Below are 21,240 nucleotides of genomic sequence, written 5' to 3' on the forward strand. Positions count from 1 at the left end.
CTTTAGCGTTAGCGAACTCAATGCAGGAAAATGCAAAATTATCGACTTCCAGTTCCAGAGCTTCTGCTTTACCGACGGAGCTTTTTTGACAATTCGAAAATTGATTAGAGTGCGGTCAGAATGCAACATTCGTTTTAAATTTGTGTTGTACTGAGATTGATATCAAAATGTCAGGTTTTGATAACAAAGTATTGTTTATTAGTTTATTACGCCAGAAAATTATTTATATAAATATTTTCTACTTATGATAAGTCAAAAGTTAGTTGCCCAATTGGGTATCTGAACGCCGCTTCTAAGACGTTTTTCAGATTTGATTAACCATAAAATATTCCTGATAAAATTATTGAATCAAATTTCCTCATTTTGCGAGTTTCGCTTTAATAGGAATTGTAAAAGAAATAATACCTTTTACAAGATTTCATTTCATTATATTTCTTTTGGCCTCTTCACTCCTGATAATCGCATGCGATTTGCAATATATTGCGGCATTTGATTGATAATTAAATTCGTTGCTCTGTTTAGCCACCAAGAAAGAATATAATACTCACGGCAATAGATCCCACGCCATTTGGTGCAAGATAATAGAAGCCTTTTATTGAAACCACTTGGCTGTGGCGTATGGTAACTATGGTAGCTTTCACTGTCAACGTCAGCTGTCATGTGTCTTTGACAGATGAGAGGCACGCCCAGTCGATAAAGCAGACAGGCAGGCAGTATTTTCTGGTAAAGCGCTAAAAGCGCTTGTACTGCAAGATAACTAAAGCAAAATTCTACACCTTGATCAGACAGCAGAAACACCGCTGCAAAATATTGTAGTTCAATCTGAAGTTTGTACACTGTGCATGCACAGTGCACAAGGATGGCGGCGACGGCTGCGAACGGTAGTGTCGGCTCGAGTAAGGCGGGACCGTTGAAGAAACCACAGCAATGTAACGGAAAGGAATCTAGTGCTAATGGCAAGATAAACAATCATAAAAACGGATACACGAAGTCTACTCAGCACAGTAGTCATGACGTGAGTAATTACGATAATTTCCGTGTTTAACCTCGTGCATATAACGTTTGAGGGAAAGTTTTCCTAGTTCCTGAGGCGGCATATCAGCCCCAAGACGCTGAGCTGGTGTTTATGTCATGGCAATGAATGTGTGGCTTGTGTACCTAAAAAATGTGAAAGTTAAGAGATCTCGTGTCCGGTGTCCCGAGCGTGGTCACAGGCGGGACTGTCCCACTGTGACAGCCACTGGACCATGAAACATTCCAATAGCTACTGTGATCATCAGACATCGTACATTTTATAGAATTTTTGGTGCAGCGGAGTGGAGTTAACGGAATTGATATAGAAAATTCCATCTGAAATGGTAAATTAAGGTTAATATTAACTAAATTAACGGTAATTAATCATTAAGGTTGAAATTGTTTTTACCAATTCCATTAACACCACTCCGCTGCACTGAAAATGCTATAAAGTATAAAGTTTATGATGTCTGGTGATCATGACTCAGTGTGTTTTAATTTTATTTGATAGTTCAGTTTGATAGCAGTAAATGAGTATATGATTTATATTTACCTGCATTCAAAAGTGGTTATTGTATGCCCTTTCATTCATGTTTTATTTCATAACATTGTTGCGCTTTCCAAAGCTGACATGTGTTTGATTTTTGATTGACAAATAGTTACCTAGCAACAAAATACATAAGGTATTAATTCATCTGGTTAAGATCTCGCACATATAATATTTGGTAAGGGCAATGACGATAAATTTTGTAAAAATAAATACATATAACCATTACACAGAAAAAAACACTGAAGGTATGTCTAAATTATTTAATACATAGTGCATTGACTTATGAGTTTTTGGAAATACACTAGCCAAAACAAAAAATAACATACAAGACGAAATAAACAAAAAAGTTAAAAACTTAAACTTAAAGTTTTATAATGCCACAACCAGCAAGTATAATGTGAGATAAGCTAGTTGTTGAATGCATTGGAATCATGAACAAGTAAAATGTTGCCAAACCGGCCAATGGCAAGTCGGACTTGCACATGAAGGGTTCCATACCATTACACAAAAATTGTTGTATGGGAGCCCCACATAAATTACCTGAGGAACTTGGTGCACTGAGATTGCAACGAGTAAAAAAAATACATTGTTGGACTGTTGGTTTAGGTGAACAACTAAGCCCTAATTTCTAATAAGATTTAGACCATCTATTGCCACAATTCCGAGTAGTGGTGTGAAAAATGTATTTAGGATGTTTTAACAACAACAATTTAACTAATAAATTATTTTACACTTATGTTGGATATATTCTATACTGACCATACAGTTGTCATAGAGCCAACTACGTAACTAACTGTACTCTATGATACTTTAAATGCACGCGCACGCTCCATCGGCGGAGAACAATCGCGCTATAATACGCAGGTGCGAATGGCGATGAATGTCTGATTTATGAGTACACTTTGATCAATTTTAATGTATGTTATTGTGAGACTATATCCATGGTACTACTTATAAATAAGTATAGGATTTAAACCTTCGCTTTTATACCACTTCAGGACCTAAGAAGCTTACAGCCCTGTTTATAATAAGTTTTACCATTTTTACTATACCATACCTCCCTCATATAACTTACCATATATATGTATAACTTATTACATACTACTAAGTAAGACAATTCTTGTAAACACACTAAGCACTAAGCTTCCTTACAAGACTGAATTTTTATTCTCACTGGATTATTTATAATTTATTTATTTATTTATTTTATTTAGATATTTAATTCAGGCAACAAGGCCCATATTACAAATACCTTACAGACTAACATACATATGTATTTTATAAACTTAAAACTAAACACTATTTAGACGACAAAACGGCGTGGCTCCGTTGTGTCGGCTGCTCTTGTGTCGGATTCGGCAGTTTGCCCCGGAACCTCCGAAACACGACACCTTTCGGCCAGAAGTCGGCGCACTCGATGGTCCCCTGCAGCGGTCGCGGCACGCGCACCACAAAAGAGTTGAAGTGCACGTAGTGGCGCGATCGAAGTTGGAACACCCTCAGCGTGTAATAAAACATACAACGCGTATAATACATAAGTGAATTAATTGGTGACATTGTCTATATAATATATAGCCTCTGAACTTATATTATTGGCCAGTAAGTAACTAATATTAAACGAAATACGGATTGGGAAAGCTTGACTGTAAATAGCAATTCTTGTTACCAAGCCAAAGCCATTAATAAAAAATGTGGCGTGGCCCGATTTCTTCAATGAATTTAGTATCAGATAGTAGCCGCAGCGCGTCGGCAATCGAGGCAGTCGCTCGACCAAACTATTCTGTGACAATTAATTCACTTATGTCATCTATATAAGGTTTAAAATAGCCATCAATGAGTGTCAACGTTACTGTAATACTCAAGTGCCCATTAATTTATCTGCCTTACCGCAACCTTGCGTAGACCGACTTTGATTTGACTCTGTCCTTGTCCAGGCCGTGCAGGTTTGTTTCACTTGAGCAGTCAAGATTAAACATTGCTTTCCAGTTTTTATAATAAATAATAGATTGAAATGAAGCTAAAAGGAAGCTCATGCTCATTTCCTTGATACTTTTCATGCTTTTCACACCAAAACAAGCAGGTTTCCCGTCACCGGGCAGGGATGACGAGGGATTTGAAATGAGATGCAGTCACTTGGTATACGTCGTATAATAGATGGCTTTGCACGTTTTACATAATAAAGTATTTAATGTAACTAAAGATTACAGAGCGGCGTGTACGCCGGTGCTAGCTAGATTCGACAAGATGGCGTGTAGGAGGTGGTGTTGCCAGGCTTAGGTAAGCTGTTTAAGCTAGGTGTTAACACGCCACACCACCCCCCCACGGAGAAAGATAACAAACAATGACATTAGTAAAATTACAATTTAAAAATAACAGTATTCGTCGCTGTCCTTAAACCTAACGTTACGACCTGACCGTGTGGTGTACGGTCGTGAATTGCTTGTGGTATCCGCAGGTATAGTAATAGGAGGAGCGGGCTCAGCCGGCTGCGCCTGAGGTACGTCCTGAGGCTGCAGAGCCGCTGGAGCAGGTGTATCAGAACTATGGGTCTCATCTGAGTCCACGAAATCTGGTTTGACACGATCGACGCTCACTACAACCTCTTTGTTCTTAATGTCCAGGGTCAGGGTTTTCCCGTCCGTGGAACGCCTCACTACGGCAAAAGGACCTGTATAAGGAGGTTGCAATGGGCGTCGTACGGTGTCGTCACGTAGGAACACGTGTGTTGCTGTAGGCAAATTTTTAGAGATAAAGATGGGACGAGTCGAGTGGCGAGAAACTGGAGCTGGGCGAAAAGACGACATTTTGCGTCGCAGCTGGACGACGAAATCAGCGGGATCGTCGAGTCTGCTTTCGTCCGGCGCGGAGACTAACATCTCACCGGGTAGGCGGAGAGATTCGCCATATACCATCTCAGCAGCTGTGGCCTTCAAGTCTTCCTTGTAGGCGGTACGCATGCCGAGTAGGACGAGTGGTAGAGCGCGCGTCCAGGAGCCAGAGTGGCACATAAGTGCGGCCTTGAGCTGGCGGTGCACGCGCTCGATCATTCCGTTTGCGCAGGGATGGTACGCGGTTGTACGAATGCGCTTGGTGGCGCAGGTCTGCATTAACCGTCTGAAAAGATCAGACTCAAACTGGGTGCCCTGGTCAGTAGTTATTGTAGTAGGGACACCAAAGCGAGATATCCATCCCTGGACGAAAGTATCGGCCACCTCATCGGCAGTAATGGAACGCATCGGCCACACCTCTGGCCACCTGGAAACCCTGTCGATGGCTGTGAGACAATAACGATAGTCATCACAAACAGGAAGGGGACCAACGATATCGATGTGGACATGCATAAAACGTCCAGATGGTTGCTCGAACGTACCTAGAGGTGACGAGGTATGCCTTGAAACCTTACTGCGCTGACACGCAAGGCAAGACTGGGCCCATCTACGACAATCCTTCCGCATTGAAGGCCATACATAGCGACTTACCAAAAGTCGAGTGGTGGCTCTGACGCCGGGGTGACTCAAGTTGTGCAACTTGTTAAACACCGCACGACGAAAAGAAGGGGTCAGATAAGGGCGAGGCTTACCAGTGGAGACGTCGCAAAAGATGTAGACTTGGCGGGAGTTATTATGGGCTGGAAGGTGTTCGATCACGCTGCTCATCTTGGCGGTGCTCTGTTTGGAATGGCGTGGTGCCAATGGGGCCACAATCACGTCGGGGTCACCAATTTCCCGTCACCGGGCAGGGATGACGAGGGATTTGAAATGAGATGCAGTCACTTGGTATACGTCGTATAATAGATGGCTTTGCACGTTTTACATAATAAAGTATTTAATGTAACTAAAGATTACAGAGCGGCGTGTACGCCGGTGCTAGCTGGATTCGACAAGATGGCGTGTAGGAGGTGGTGTTGCCAGGCTTAGGTAAGCTGTTTAAGCTAGGTGTTAACACGCCACACAGGCAACACAGTGAAATGCTTCCGTTGCGTTGGGATTGTGACACAGGGTTCTTCAAAAAGTGAATGCTCAGCGTAATCGGTGGTCAGCAACGTATAAGTGGCTATTTTATATATTTTAATGTCATCATCATGGGCTACGAAAACAACTTTCCATCAGGCGGGTCTTTCGGTTGTTTGGTGGCGGGATTCCACCAATGTGCGGCACAACTGCCACAAGCCTTTTTATACTAAATATGCTTGTGTCACGCTGTGGAATCCCGCCTTTACGCGGTCATTATTCGAAGTAGATCCGCACGCCGCTTCGGTGTGTGAACGAGAAGCGTTATCCACGTATATTATTGGCACGGCATGCCGACCCGCACTTCATACATTACGATTAAAAGATGGTATTCATGAAGTTCTAAATAAAATTGTTATTTTCGCAGGAAAAGGCGCCACCCATACCGCCCCTGGACTGGAAGACATTCGGCGGCACCGAGGAGTCCTTCGAGCGCTGTTCACTCATCACTGCAGCTCTCACGCAGTTCAGCTTCTTTCTCCTCATCTTCTTGAGCTACATTAATCAGTTGCTCTTCCCACCCAAGGTCGCTACGGAGAGGAAAAGAGAGGTAAGGCCTAATTGTTCATTCAGCCTTTGAGCGCTGCTCACTATCACTGCAGCTCTGACACAGCTCAGCTTCTTACTTCTCACCTTATCGAGCTACATAAACTAGTTGCCTCTTCCCATCCAAGGTTGTACGGAAAGAAATAGGAAGGTATGTAGTAACTGCACATTCAAGCATAAAGCAGCTCAGTTTTTTACCTTCTCTTCTTGCACTACATGAAACAGCTGTTATTTTCCCCCAAGTTCGCCACAAAGAGTAGAGGTTTGTCCTATCTGGAGCATATCGACGGCGAAGTACCATGAACTCCTCACTAACATTTTTAGTAATATACATTTTCATTCATTTAGTAATAATAGTTAGGAGTTCATGGTTCTTCGCCGTCGATATTAGACATCGAGGAGTAGGAATTTCGAGCGCTGCTTACTCCTTATTGTAGGCCTGAAAATTGTATTTGAAACTTTACATAGGACAACTCGAGCATTGCGATTTATTGTACCTACGTTTGAGGAAAGAGTCAGCAGGCAAATAAGTATTGGCGTTATCAGGACATTCAGTAGGCGATAACTCCAGAAACATGTTTATATTCTTAACCTCATTACTTCATGTCATGTTACCTTGCATAATACGGCGTACCTATACGTATTCTTAATTGTGAACACAGTCGCAACAGAATAGAAATAATCAGGTCAGGTCAGTGTTGTCCGGTCGATGAAAATACTTTAAAATGAATAATTTGTATCGCTTTGATAGTTTATAATATCAGACAATGTTATATTATAGGCTATGTGCGAATGGCTTCGTTGTGGAAATAAAATGGGAGAAAACTTATTCTGAAATAGATTGGTTCAGTTGATTTAGTTACAGTGGCAAAAAAACACCACTAGGTGCAAATTATGCAAAAGAAAACACAAGTATAGGTAGTGTTGTTGAATGGCTGAATATGAATATGCAAACATGGCAGATTAGGCAACTCGTAAAAGGCGGCAATGATCGTTAACAGACATGGCTTAAACCAGAGATGAAACAATTTAAAGTAAACATTTGGAATATGGACCTTAATGTTAGGCTAGAAAGTTTAAATTGCAACTAATATGTATCAATTTGTAAATGATTGGCCATCTCAAATAATTACAAGTACCTATAGAGGTGAGTATTGTCAGTTTCTGTAGACAAACTGACAATACTTTATTACTTTTTGTACTGTGATAAGATGTGACAAGTCGTAGTTTTCGTAACACTGATAAAAGCCCTTAAATGCATATTCTAATCAAAGTAAAAATTCTCTTAGTTATTATAAAATATTTAGCAACAGAAAATTGAGCATAGTCGACATAATATTGTATAATGGATCATATGGATTCATCATAAGGTTAAATTTGGCCTGTACGTGACTGTTAACGTATTCTTAAAAATCATTGAAAACTATAGTTCGTTTTTTTTAGCATTAGAAAGAACTTGCAAGAAGGTAAGCGATCTTGACATGTCTTTTAATTGAAAAACGCTTTTTAAAAATCAAAAACGATTACTTATGAAAGCAGAACAATATAAATGATCGTGATTGCAATAGCTTTCAGAGCGCAGGTGTCTTTGGGTAAAGTTTGCTGGAGTGCTCTACAACAGAACAGTGCATCCGCGTATTTGTGCTCTGGTAATTGATCTAAACGAGCCCGCGAATTCCATTAGCGGCCGCTAACAACGCCTACCCTTGTCCTGCTTACACGATCGCTTGCGCAACTAACAGGAGCAAGCTATATACGCTCCAGAGCAATGAAAACGAGTCACTTTGAATGGTTATTTGACCGATAGGTATTACACTCACAATCATTCTCTTTAGATCCAGTCTGGATCCAAAATGTATCTAGTGACAAGTTCTGATTCTGAAAACCTAATTGTATATCACACGCGGCCGGTTTACGGGTCCATAAGTCTGAATTCCGCATCCCTACCCTTCGGTACTACCACTTACTACTTGCACCAGTTAAACCTACCTAAAACCTCAACAATCGCTACATCGTTTTATGACATGCGAGAATTCCCGTATCGATTTCATATTTAAGTATGTGCGTGGGAATAGACATACGACCATTGCTTTACTTTTTTTAATCAAGGGTAACATTAGGTACTGTTTTTCGTTGGCATCATAATATTTCTAATAAAAGATGAAAGTTTAAAAGAAATGTCACTCCAGATTTTTCTCGTATTTAGTTTTTTTTTTGAAGTAGTTTAAAACGTAACGCGTGAATTTAAATCTCAAACATCTACTCTAAACATCCTTTATAGAATAATTATTACACAAACATTTAATTTTTTGCGGAACTTCTTAGCTAGTCTAGGTTATTCTATTGATGTGCACAACTGCTGCTATGCTGTGCGGTACGTATCTGCCAGAGTAGCCAGAGAGGGTTATTTGTTTTATATCGACCGATGGTCATTGTGTTATTCCAAAAGCTTCACGACTATGTGAGCGACTCGGCGGATAAGTATAAATGCTGAACTAAACAATAAGGTTTTGCAGCAATAAGGCTACACACGAACTTTGAGGTATATCAAGCTGGTTCGACCGAGAAACTTCGCCTGCGCTCGTGTAACTAATACGAATAGTTGCCAGGTTTCACACAGGAAAGTAGGTTACAGACTACCGCAGTGACGTCACTCTACAGGCCTGTCCACGTCGCACCTTCCCGAGACATGACACCGGACAGTCTAGTCTCATGTTACTTAGATATCTAAATAAATTTTGCCCAATATGCTGGGGAGTCAACATTTGTTGTTGCCTGGAGTTGAGCATGCAAAGTTTTGTTTATCTATTTGTAAAAACTGTAAGATATTCCAGGCCTTGCTTAAAATTTTTAAATTGTAAGAATTTGGAATTTCACCACTGGGAATTAATTATTTCTACTAACTTTTCCATGTCATTATTTTACAATAGGTACCTACGTATTTCTTAAACTAGAACATTGACTTGGTATTCAGCTGAGTAGCATGTTTTTCCTTGTAGGTAGAGGTTTTGTTATCGCGTTTTATTTTTTATATTTTTCCACAATTCACCTCGTTGGATTATTTTTATAGCATATTCTAGAAATCAATAACATGTTTCAATACTCCCAATAACAAAACATTTTGTTTACTACTAAAACAAAATGTTAGTAGTAGTTAGTAGATGTATGTTAGTATTAAACAAAACATTTTGTTTACTACTAAAACAAAATGTTTTGATTACTACTAAAACAATCAGCCATACCCTTTCACCCTCGGGGTATCGCCCCCTGATGTACCATCACATTAATTGATTTATTTATTTAACCTTTATTGCACAACATAAGAGTACATAAGTACAGTATCTAAAAGTACCCATTGAAATGTTATCAAGTAGGTACCTAATATTCGTGATTCATGGAACAATATCAGTTGTGAGCGGGAATGCAATATTTTAGCGCATTAAAAACAATCCATATCTGCTTCCATTGACAGTGCTCCTTCGTATTTAGTCTAGGAAAAAAAAGTTAACTAAACTTGGTAACGATACAATTTTTTGTGTGTAGCGCAGTCAAGGAGTCTTCTATTAATTGGAACGACTGGACGTTGTTATCAATCTAATCGATCAGATTGACGACAACCTATGATTGGCTTGCAGCTCGGTGCGGTACCTCGTACGTTAAATGTTCCTCAGACCCGTCCGTTTGTGTGCAGTCGTGCAAAAATTACGTCTAATGTGCTATTTTAAAGTATTAACTAATGTATCTACCGTGAAATGTGCCCACTTTGCTCCAAAATTCGGAACAATTTTTATAATTATTACATTGTGTCAAGTATGTTGATTGATATATAAGTATGCCGATTTAAAATAGAGATTTAGTTTGTATACTTAAAGACTGTTGAAGCACAATTACCCAACGGGGAGAAAATGAGGCATATTTTGCATACACATACATTTTTAGGATGTAGATGTAGTAGTAGGATCTAGATAACGATACAATACTAGAGTATTCAAGTACAGTGGATCGATCACTATCGCCGCTGATAAGATAAGCACCTGAGTCACGCAGAGGCACGGCATGCGTTACACTGACTGACAAAGTACTTATGTACTTACTGATAGTAATTGACAAGGAATTCTTGATTTTTACCGTATGTCGAGTCTTCTACCTAAATATTTTAAATTTTGTTTACGTCACTCCTGGCTTGCTGCTTGGTATGTTGTAATGCAGCGGTCGGCAACCTTTTAGCCCCCAAGAGCCAAATAGTAGTTACCGAAGTTAACGCGGGCCGCACTTTCACGAAGTCACAAAGTGCACAATTTTTTTGGCATCATGAGATGACACTACCTAATAATTGTGACCATACTTTGAAGTCTTAACCAACAGTAGATTTCTTGTACACATGAACACGCTGCACAGTTGTAGTGAAAATCCTTTACCATTGTATTTTCTCGGAAACTTTCGTATTTGTTATGCTATTATTCAATACTTTGACTTTACTTAGTAAAGGATTATTCACTACACCTGCAACTATGTAGATACTGTATATATTGCCCATATCATTTAAGAAAGTTTGCTAGCCCAAAATAGGGCCTGTAGTTGCATCGATAGCAAACATAGCAAATGACTTTTTTTTTATACCACATCGGTGGCAAACAAGCATACGGCCCGCCTGATGGTAAGCAGTCACCGTAGCCTATGGACGCCTGCAACTCCAGTGGTGTTACATGCGCGTTGCCGACCTTTTAAAAACCTGTACACTCCTTTTTTGAAGAACCCCATACTGTAGACCCTCGGGAAACCCTCGGAAGGGAGCTCATTCCACAGCCGGAGTGTCCGCGGGAGGAAATTCCTCTTAAATCGCACAGTACGCGACTATTTAGGTTCTAGGGTGTGAGGATGAACATCCTGCCGGCGGCGAGCGGTGCGGTGATAGAAAGCGGCCGTTGGCATCATGTCAAATAATTCCTCAGAGCACAGCCCATTGTACAAGCGGTAGAAGACACACAAGGAGGCAAAGTCTCTCCTTAGACTTAAAGGCTCAATACCATCATCATTATCATATCATCATCATCATTTATTTTACTGATGATATATGATTTGATTATATGATATGATTTGTCTTCGCAGGGCTACGCACCGCTATACAACCCGTTCGATCAGTTCTACTCGCGCTATGTGTACAGACGAGTGCGACACTGCTTCAATCGGCCAGTTTGCTCCACACCTGAAGCGGAGATCACGCTGAAAGAACGCACCACCGACGACTACAACTGGACCTTCAGGTAACCCTTGTCGGAATTCAAAATTCCTTGCCACATGACGTTACATAAATTATTTATTTGGAGCCTGGCGTGTTGCACTGCTGGGCAAAGGCCTGCCCCCAATTTCTCCACTGATCTTTATCCAGTGCTGTGTCCGGCCACTTATTTAAGGAGTCCAGTACATCCCGCCATTGCTGGCGGTCTGCCAGATCCTCGATTTGAATTTTCAGACTCCCATTCCGTAGTTATCCTGCCCCACAACTCATTCGGCAGACGTGACCAACTCAGTCTCATTTTAGCTTGGCCGCCTTCCGAGCTACATCGACGATTTTGGGTCATCGGGAGACATAGGCCACCCGCGTGGATCCTTTCAATCAACCTTTCTGCCGGTTCGTAGACAGAGTTCGTCTCTCTTATTGAATGTCAATATTGTCAATGGGTTGTTTTGCCTGCACTCGTGTTCGGGGACCGCTCACTATAGTATCCCGACAAACGCATTTCGAATTTGCGTTTGCGTTACTCTGATTTTATTCTTAGCATAAATAAATGTGTTAAATATCCCTATTATGATTTCAGGTTCACGGGCCGCGAGCTGAAATGCGTGAACTTAGGCTCGTACAACTACCTGGGCTACCGCGGCGGCAACGCCGATGTGGAGGCGGCCACGCGCCGCTACGGGCTTGCCCTGGGCTCATCGCGGGCGGAATTAGGCTCCTGCCCGTTGCATGCTCAGCTCGAGTCTGAGCTTGCTGAGTTTTTGGGTGTTGAGGTAAGATAGAAACTGCCCGACTTAACTATCCTCCAAAAATCTACGGATACCTATAATTATCATAGGAGTTACTCTTCTAGTAGTAGATATTTAACTTCTGAAGCCTGTTCGAGTATTAAGGAAACATCATTTTCTCAAGAACTCATGATGAGATTTCTTGCAGGTTGAGACTTTAAAAAAGATCGCCAGTTAAAAATGCTCATGTTACTATCATTGTCAGGCCTGCTGGTAAGCCACATTAGAATAGAACACTTGAAAATGCAACTCGCGACATTTCTAACAGATTGAATTTTTAATAGTTCATATTCATTGTAAGATTTATTTGTTCCTTGTCCTTTACTTGTCTTTGAATGTTTAAATCTTTGTCTCCAGGCAGCAGTGGTGGTCGGGATGGGCTTCGCCACCAACTCCCTCATGCTGCCCGGGCTGCTGGCGCCGGGCGCGCTGGTGCTGAGCGACGAGAACAACCACGCGAGCCTGATCCTGGGGCTGCGGCTGGCGGGCGTCACCGTGCGGGTGTTCCGCCACAACGACATGCGGCACCTCGAGCAGCTCGCGAGGAAGGCGAGGGCGGAGGGGAAGTGGGACAAGATTGTTATTGTAAGTCTTTAGTTTGTTACTCCCCTCATGCTGCCCGGGCTGCTGGTGCTGAGCGACGAGAACAACCACGCGAGCCTGATCCTGGGGCTGCGGCTGGCGGGCGTCACCGTGCGGGTGTTCCGCCACAACGACATGCGGCACCTCGAGCAGCTCGCGAGGAAGGCGAGGGCGGAGGGGAAGTGGGACAAGATTGTTATTGTAAGTCTTTAGTTTGTTACTCCCCTCAAGCTGCCCGGGCTGCTGGTGCTGAGCGACGAGAACAACCACGCGAGCCTGATCCTGGGGCTGCGGCTGGCGGGGGTCACCGTGCGGGTGTTCCGCCACAACGACATGCGGCACCTCGAGCAGCTCGCGAGGAAGGCGAGGGCGGAGGGGAAGTGGGACAAGATTGTTATTGTAAGTCTTTAGTTTGTTACTCCCCTCAAGCTGCCCGGGCTGCTGGTGCTGAGCGACGAGAACAACCACGCGAGCCTGATCCTGGGGCTGCGGCTGGCGGGGGTCACCGTGCGGGTGTTCCGCCACAACGACATGCGGCACCTCGAGCAGCTCGCGAGGAAGGCGAGGGCGGAGGGGAAGTGGGACAAGATTGTTATTGTAAGTCTTTTGTTACCCCCTTAAGCTAGGTGCCCTTAATTCTGGCTTGGAAACCGGACTAATCTCTATAGTTCATTTTTTTTGCATTAGAAAGAAGGCAAGCGATCATGACATGTATTTTTATTAAAAATCACCATTGAAAAATAAGTCACAACAAATAAAAAGACACGTCAAGATTGTTTACCATCTTTTTATACTGCAAAACGTAATTCAAGACCAAAAAAAGTGAGACAATGTTGCCATTGCAATAATTTGTTTCTAAAATTGTAAATTCCTTTTGATAAATAATCACGCTAAGATAATTTATTCATTAGTAATTTTACTCCTACTATTTAAAAAAGTACTTTTATTTATTTATTTGTACATAAATACAAGACGCACTAGTAAAAAAGTGGCAACATTTCTTACTTTTTTTGGTCTTTAATTACGTTTTGCAGTATAATGCTAAAAAAACGAACCATAAATACGGTCTAATTTGCTTTCCGGGTTGAAAGTTCAGATAAATATCACTTTCGTTGAAACCAGTACTACTCGTATAGCTAATTAAATAAAGTAACTAACAAATATGAGGAAGACGAAAAGTCTTTGCGCTGGAAAGTTTTGAAGCCTTCATTCTAACAATAAAAAAAAAAGTTCTAATTCCTTTTTGCAGGTAGTAGAAGGCGTGTACAGCATGGAGGGGTCCGTGGCGGCGCTGCCGGCCGTGGTGGCGCTGAAGAAGCGGCTCGGGCTGCAGCTGTACCTGGACGAGGCGCACAGCATCGGCGCCCTGGGCCCGCGCGGCCGCGGCGCCAGCGACGCGTGCGGCGTGCGGCCCGGCGACGTCGACGTGCTCATGGGCACCTTCACCAAGAGCTTCCGGGCCGCGGGCGGGTACATCGCGGGTACGTACATATTTAGGGCATACTGAAAATTCCTGGACTACCTGGCCACTTACAAAAAATAAGCCGTCTATATATCAGAATCCAGAAATTTTCAGTATGGCCCGCGTATTTATGTATTTTAGGTTGTATAGTAGAAACAATTTCTTCATAAGTTAGAAACGCGCATGTGGCACCCGACATCCATAGACTACGAAATCCGCTTAGCGTTGCTTGTTAGTCTCCATAGGCTACGGTGGCCAAAATCGAGAAAAAAACCTGTCTTAATATTGAATTTAGCGCGGAGCAAGTACCAGGGCCCCATGAGTTACAAGGAGGTGTCGTTGACCAACCCGCCGGGCCGCGGTACGATTATGAAGATTGAAGGTATCGCAGCTGCTCGAGTATCTTAGCTGTTTACTTTTGGTATGTTTACCTATATGATTACTAGTTTAAAGCATAATTGTTCTTGACTCGTAGAAAAAGTACTTATTGTATACATTAGTGATATAATCTAGCTTTTCAATCTCGTACCTCACTTAGGCAACTCAGCAAACTCTATTATATCAGGATTGTATGCGAAACTAATCAGGGGCTATTGGCTAACAAGTACTTAGATGAAGCGCACATCATAGGAGATACCTAGAGACTAGTGAGCCGGCTTTTTATAACCTCTAACGTCCGCCTCGATATCTGCAGGTTCCCGGCGCCTCGTGAACTGGGTGCGCGCACACGGGCACGCGCACGCGTACGCGCACAGCATGGCGCCGCCCGTCGCCGCGCAAATACTTAGCGCGCTCAGGGATCTGCGCGCTGAATCTGGCCAGGCGCGTGTCGCCGCACTTAGGGATAACACGAGATACTTCCGCGAACGGTCAGTATTGCTAGTAGCTGCCATCAGGTTTAGGCGCAGTACTGAGCTCGCTTTGTCTAACTCTAGTCACGTTTCGGCTAGAGCATGGCACCACTCGTCGTCGCGTAAGTTAAGTGCGCTTAAAGATTTACAAGCGGAGTCAGGGCATGAATATTGCGCCAGGCGCGGAATTGTCGCGCTTGGGGATAATATGAGATACTTCAGCGAACGGTGATACTACTATGTCTCTCTCATTGGCAGTGGTAGTCTTACGGTTTACGCGTAGGTAATACCGTCAGCCGTCGTCAAGCACGCGCGCGCGTCATGCATCATGCGTTTAGGCCGTTTAGGGTAGTATTCCCCCTGTCCAATTTCTTTGTTCAATGGATATTTTTTCTCACATCACAAAAGAGTGAGACACAATGACATTGGATCAAAATAGATAAATTGAAGTAAAAAAAGTGAATTGTTGCCATGTTTAGCATTTTACGTCAAAAATGTGACAGTGACGTAGGAAGTGGCGCCCTCAATAATTTTCTACAATTTCTTGTCAGACTATACTTGTTATTTTATCTTCTGAAATATTCCCGCCGGATTTATTTTAAAACGGGCAATTGTGAGCAATAGTAATCTTACTCTTTCTTTTATTCCAGACTACGCGCGATGGGAGTAGTCACGTACGGTCACCCCCAGTCGCCCGTGGTGCCCATGATGGTGTACTCGTTCAGCAAGATGGCCGCCTGCGTGGAGCGGCTCACGGCGGCCGGCGTGGCGGCCGTCGGCGTCGGCTTCCCCGCCACGCCGCTGCACCAGGCCCGGATACGGTGAGTTGCGAACTGAATGTTCAGAGATACACGCGATGGGAGTAGTCACGTACAGTCAGCAGCAGAAGTTGCTAAGCGGGCGAGGTGTTCAAAATGATCTTGACGCGACTTTATTATTAAGAGAATAAGAGCGTGTCCAGGTAATTTTGAACACCTCGCCCGCTTAGCAACTTCTGCTGCTGACTGTACGGGCACCCCCAGTCCTCCGTGGTCCCCATGATGGTGTACTCGTTCAGCAAGATGGCCGCCTGCGTGGAGCGGCTCACGGCGGCCGGCGTGGCGGCCGTCGGCGTCGGCTTCCCCGCCACGCCGCTGCACCAGGCCCGGATACGGTGAGTTGCGAACTGAATGTTCAGAGAAGAGATACACGCGATGGGAGTAGTCACGTACAGTCAGCAGCAGAAGTTGCTAAGCGGGCGAGGTGTTCAAAATGATCTTGACGCGACTTTATTATTAAGAGAATAAGAGCGTGTCCAGGTAATTTTGAACACCTCGCCCGCTTAGCAACTTCTGCTGCTGACTGTACGGGCACCCCCAGTCCTCCGTGGTCCCCATGATGGTGTACTCGTTCAGCAAGATGGCCGCCTGCGTGGAGCGGCTCACGGCGGCCGGCGTGGCGGCCGTCGGCGTCGGCTTCCCCGCCACGCCGCTGCACCAGGCACGGATACGGTGAGTTGCGAACTAACCCTCTTATTCATAAACGTTTACTAATGTTGACAAGCCGATAATAATCGTTTGTCCCTTTCCATTATACCAATACGTCAGAAAGGGACAAACGATATTATCGGCTTCTCAACTTAGTAAACGTTTATGAATAAGGAGGTAAATATTCAGAGATACAGAGGCCCGTCGTAAGTCCGCGCCACGCCTTCCAATCTTCAGCAGCACTTTTAGAGCCATTTACGAAACCGGGGTTAACCGGTTGAACCCGGAGTTACCGTGGTTACCAGTAGAATTTGACACTGGATTAACGGTTTAACCGGTTAAACCCGGGTTAGTGGGATGGTGCAAGAGGGCCTTAGTTTCCCACTAAAGCAGCAGCTGTCGCAGTTCGCCTTTGTCCTTTCTAATTTATGATTTAATTTTTAACTAGCAGAAACGATGCTATGAAACTACAAATAATTTTAAAGTTGGAAAAATTACTGTCTTGGGTGAGACTTGAACTCACGGCTTCTGGAATTTATGATTGTCCCAACGGTGTGGGGCTTAAACGGATCCCCACTATTTTTGTCAAACCTTGTATAAATCTTCCGGTTTCGGCCTTGGTCACTTTTTCTTTAGTATACGACATATCAGTTTATAGTAATACTTGTCTCGTTCACAGGTTCTGCCTATCAGCGGCGCACACACGAGAGCAACTCGACAAAGCGCTCGCGGCCATCGAGGCGGCGGCCGACGAGCTCGGGCTGCGATACTCGCGCCTCCCGCGCGTGACGCACTAGCTTTACGTTACTCTTACTTTACGCGGTTATCATGTTGGTGGGAGCGAGACAACGTATGTGCGCTGTCCCGTTCGCACACTGGAGCGGCGATCCGCATCCAATGTGAAGACTGCTATAGCGTACGAGTGTATGCGAGATTACTCAATAAATTATTTTATGTTGCTGGGTGTGTCATTTACCAAAAGAGGGAATATATTTCCCACATCCTTTTGAACTTTGTTGGATTAAATTTTGCATAATTTCTGACACCCTTATGCCTTATTTAGGGCTAAAAGTTTGTTTCGCGAATGAAATCAATAGAAACTTATTTTCTTGGGAATGTCTAAGTACAATTTACTTAAATGTTTTCGATCGTTAACAAAAGTCAAATAATACACAACTTTAATACAAATAAGTACAGTCAAAGAAAATTGTACAGTAGGTTGTTCATATAATTGTTTAACAAGAAGAAAATAATGTTTGCCTTCTTAGCTAACAACTAATAAGAATGCTTTTACGCAAATGAGGTTGTCAAACATAAGGTGAAGGCACACTATTAGGGTATGTTATTGTTAAGGAGGTTTTGACTGTGAGAAATAATTCTAAAAAGGTAAGTAACTTAAACTTTTTTAGTGATGATATTTGAATGCAGACTGGTTTTACAAAACTCGCTTGTTTTGCTTAGTGCACATATAATATAAGAGCGTAAATCTTAACAAATAGTGCGTTTTCGTAAATGAAAATGGATGTAATAATGATTTTTTAAGCGTAAATGAAATAAAGTTAACCGATTTAGGTACATGCAGCATCTTATAACTTAACAAAGAGGGATATGTATCTACTTTACTATGTAAAATAATTAGTAACATTCTTTTGAATGCCAACTATAAAGATTTATCCCAATTTAGGAAAGTATTTTAGAGTGGCAGATACTTTAGGCTCGTTGTTTCATACTCTACTTTTGGTGATGACTGTACCTACTATAACCCCATAATGTACCTTTACCTTAATTACTAAAATGATAAATAGTATGTCTAAGAACTACCACTTCCTCCAGGAAGTACTAGTTACTTATAAGTAATGCTTATTCGGCTCCTCAAACAAGATAGAACACCCGCGCCAAGTGAAATAAAATGAATAAAAACAAGAATAGACCAGTAGAGTGCCTTCTTGAGAATTACATTGAAAAGGAAATCCTAGACGCCAATTGGCCATTATTTTTTTTCCAATCTCTGCTTTTCATGCCCCCGTTTTATGTAACTAACGGTTATGTAACGCCAGTTGACAAACAGTATTATATAAAAATACTTCTTGGCATTTGCTTACACATCGCAGCCAGGGTTTACTACTACTTAACTCTACACCAATCATTCGTTCAAGTATCCATGAATCCGTTAGTTATCTACCTGGCAATGGCTAATTCTGTTACATACTGCATTGCAATAATCGTAACATACTTCGTTAATGTAATACAGAGTCATAATGAATGAATGAATGAAAACATTTATTTTCAGGCAACTATTGGCCCATAGATAAATACCTTAAAACTAGCATACATATTAATACAAAATATATCTTAAAACTAAAAACACAATTATGGTTAAAAACATAATTAGTACAGCGGCCAGGGGGCCTCCAACACTAATCGATGTGACTGGACAGTATACTACTGACAAGTGGTATGGTTGTGTTCGGTAGAGTGTACTGAGTACGAAATAAGGACTTGTCACTTTCTAAGACTGTGGGGGGGTTAACTGTGATGTCACAAAGATGGCGGTCCCGGGTTTCAAATTTTAGATAATTACTCGGCAAGTTATTATCAGATTTTCAAAAATGAGGTGTCCTGTGAAAGCTGATGAAATGTAGAATAAAACATGCCATGTAACTAAAAGTGTAATTTAATTAATTATTTTTTTATTTACAAAAATCTGAAAACATAACGTTGGTCTTTTTTTTGTAGCCCAAAAAACACAATGACAACGGCCACTTAGATAAAAAATATATTATATAAATAATTTAGGTAGATGATTAAGCTACACGTTACTTCTTAAATTATGTGAATCCGATAATAAATAAGTAAACTACGATGATTATACCGCGGGCGCGGCGCAGCGAACCGCGCGCGCTCGGTTACTTGGAGGTGCGGGCGCGACTGAGAATGCTGTACTGTATATAGGGTTGCCAGATCGAATGGCGCTATTATCGGGAAAAAATATCAATTTTTCGGGATTTCGGGACTTGAGTCGGGAAAAAATACTTTCAAATTAAAGTAATTGTATTAAAAACAACGATATTTTACATTATTGGCACTACGTTAGCTACGCGCTCGACGCCGGTCGCTCGCTCGCTCGACGACAGTTCGGAACATGAAATTATTGTTTTATAACGTGAAGCTGTTTTTCGGGACAATTTTCACTTCGTCGGGAATCGGGAACACGTGCTAAAAATCGGGAGAATCCCGCCAAATCCCGACCATCTGGCAACCCTAACTGTATATCAAAAACTACCTAACATTTTTAAACGAGTGATATATCAAATGAAAGATATTTAAATAACCAATAAAACGTGGTTATAAACTGGTGCTTGTCATCTAATAATAAGTATATAGAAATAAGCAAACAAAAAACCCAAAAAGTAGTCACTTCAGTGTCGATTGGACTCATTGTATTATATGATTTATATGCCAAGCATGAAAAGGTAATCTAATAAATGTGACTAAAAACAGTTTACGGCGTTTTGAGGTAAAAAGTTACTTGATTTATCATCACAAGATATATTTGAGTACATTATTGTCAAGGCTCGAAGTCGAAAGTAGCCTTCCAGTTGAGATTAGAGATTAAACAATTAGTCCAAAAAGAGGGTTCGTTCCCACAAGGGTGGTGTCTGTCCCCCCTGATGTGGTGCCTACTACTAGACTCAATGGTGAAAGAGTTCAACAGGGGGGTATGTACATGCAGGCTTACTCTGAGGACGGAGTGTTACTAGTGAGAGGGACGGTTTTTAAGGTCGTAAGAGATATAATGATGCGTGTATAGAGAGAGGACTGGATCTCAATCCGTCGAAAACAAAGCTAGTGTTATTCACTAATAGAAGAATAAAAGAGATAAAACCCATAAAAATGCAAGGTATAGAACTAGAAATGGTGAATGAGCTGAAATATCTGGAAGTTACTCTAGACAGTACGCTCAGATCAGATACAAACTCACATCAAGGAGCAGACGACAAAAGCCATAAGAACACTATGTCAATACAAAAGGGCACTATGTCAATGCTCGGAATCTGACCTGAGGGACGCGACAGTCAGGGCTGTCAGCACCGCTGCTTTCTGGGCATCCACTGTTTAGAGTTTTAGAGGACCCTCGACACGAGAGAAGTAGAAATCCGCTGGATCAGGGTGCTATATGGGGATATGAGAACGACCCCGACACATGCAATTGGAGGTAATGCTAATAGGTTTGAAGCTTGGAATGGGGTGGAGAAGAGCTACTGAACAGTGCTATAGAATGAAAGCATGTAAGGAAAGGAGAAGCTACGTGGACAAGAGGCACGCGCTGATACAAAGAGAGGCACCATCAAAATTTGAGATGTTGATGGCCAATACCCTAATAGCATTTTCTTGTAGGGATTTTGTTGGGCCTTTGTTTACGTATTAGTTGGGCAACCGTTATATTTGGCCGTACGATTTGCTGGAGGGCCCTCGACAAAAGCCCTCCCGAAGATTCCCAACAGAGGGCCATAAGAGTATTTTTTTCGTTGGGCCTATTTAAATAAATCATACAATTATTCAACGATGGTGGTTTTGGTTGGGCCGTGGTTGGGCCTATACACATTTGTTTGATGGTTGGTTAATTGTTACATTTGGCCGTACGATTTGCTGGAGGGCCTTCGACAAAGGCCCTCCCGAAGATTCCCAACAGAGGGCCATTAGAGTAATTTTTTCGTTGGGCCTATTTAAA

The 21,240-nt window shown here is 42.3% G+C and overlaps 2 protein-coding genes across 2 annotated transcripts in view; both read left to right on the top strand.

The window, feature by feature from the left end:
- LOC134680087 (solute carrier family 52, riboflavin transporter, member 3) overlaps positions 1 to 20,881 on the top strand; it is a 66,521-nt gene extending 45,640 nt beyond the window's left edge. Inside the window, exon 4 of the mRNA XM_063539138.1 lies at positions 20,869 to 20,881. The gene's annotated coding sequence lies outside the window, so the exon portion shown is untranslated. The remainder of the gene's footprint in view (positions 1 to 20,868) is intronic.
- On the top strand, positions 771 to 17,467 carry LOC134680195 (serine palmitoyltransferase 2). Its single transcript, XM_063539280.1, has 9 exons — positions 771 to 1,015; positions 5,942 to 6,124; positions 11,230 to 11,384; positions 11,940 to 12,132; positions 12,505 to 12,732; positions 13,979 to 14,210; positions 14,886 to 15,060; positions 15,693 to 15,863; positions 17,188 to 17,467. The coding sequence occupies exons 1-9, from the start codon at positions 860 to 862 to the stop codon at positions 17,303 to 17,305; spliced, it is 1,611 nt and encodes a 536-aa protein (XP_063395350.1). The 5' UTR covers positions 771 to 859; the 3' UTR covers positions 17,306 to 17,467.
- Positions 20,882 to 21,240: the final 359 nt, after the last annotated feature.

Source organism: Cydia fagiglandana, chromosome 1, assembly GCF_963556715.1.
Source record: "Cydia fagiglandana chromosome 1, ilCydFagi1.1, whole genome shotgun sequence".
In the NCBI taxonomy this organism is placed as follows: domain Eukaryota; kingdom Metazoa; phylum Arthropoda; class Insecta; order Lepidoptera; family Tortricidae; genus Cydia; species Cydia fagiglandana.

What these genes read in the sequence shown, in the direction of transcription:
- LOC134680195 (XM_063539280.1), top strand. Translation starts at nt 860, where the DNA reads ATGGCGGCGACGGCTGCGAACGGTAGTGTCGGCTCGAGTAAGGCGGGA. An exon ending in CTACGGAGAGGAAAAGAGAG is followed by an intron (nt 6,125 to 11,229) that starts GTAAGGCCTAAT and finishes TTGTCTTCGCAG; the next exon opens with GGCTACGCACCGCTATACAA. An exon ending in CTGCACCAGGCCCGGATACG is followed by an intron (nt 15,864 to 17,187) that starts GTGAGTTGCGAA and finishes TCTCGTTCACAG; the next exon opens with GTTCTGCCTATCAGCGGCGC.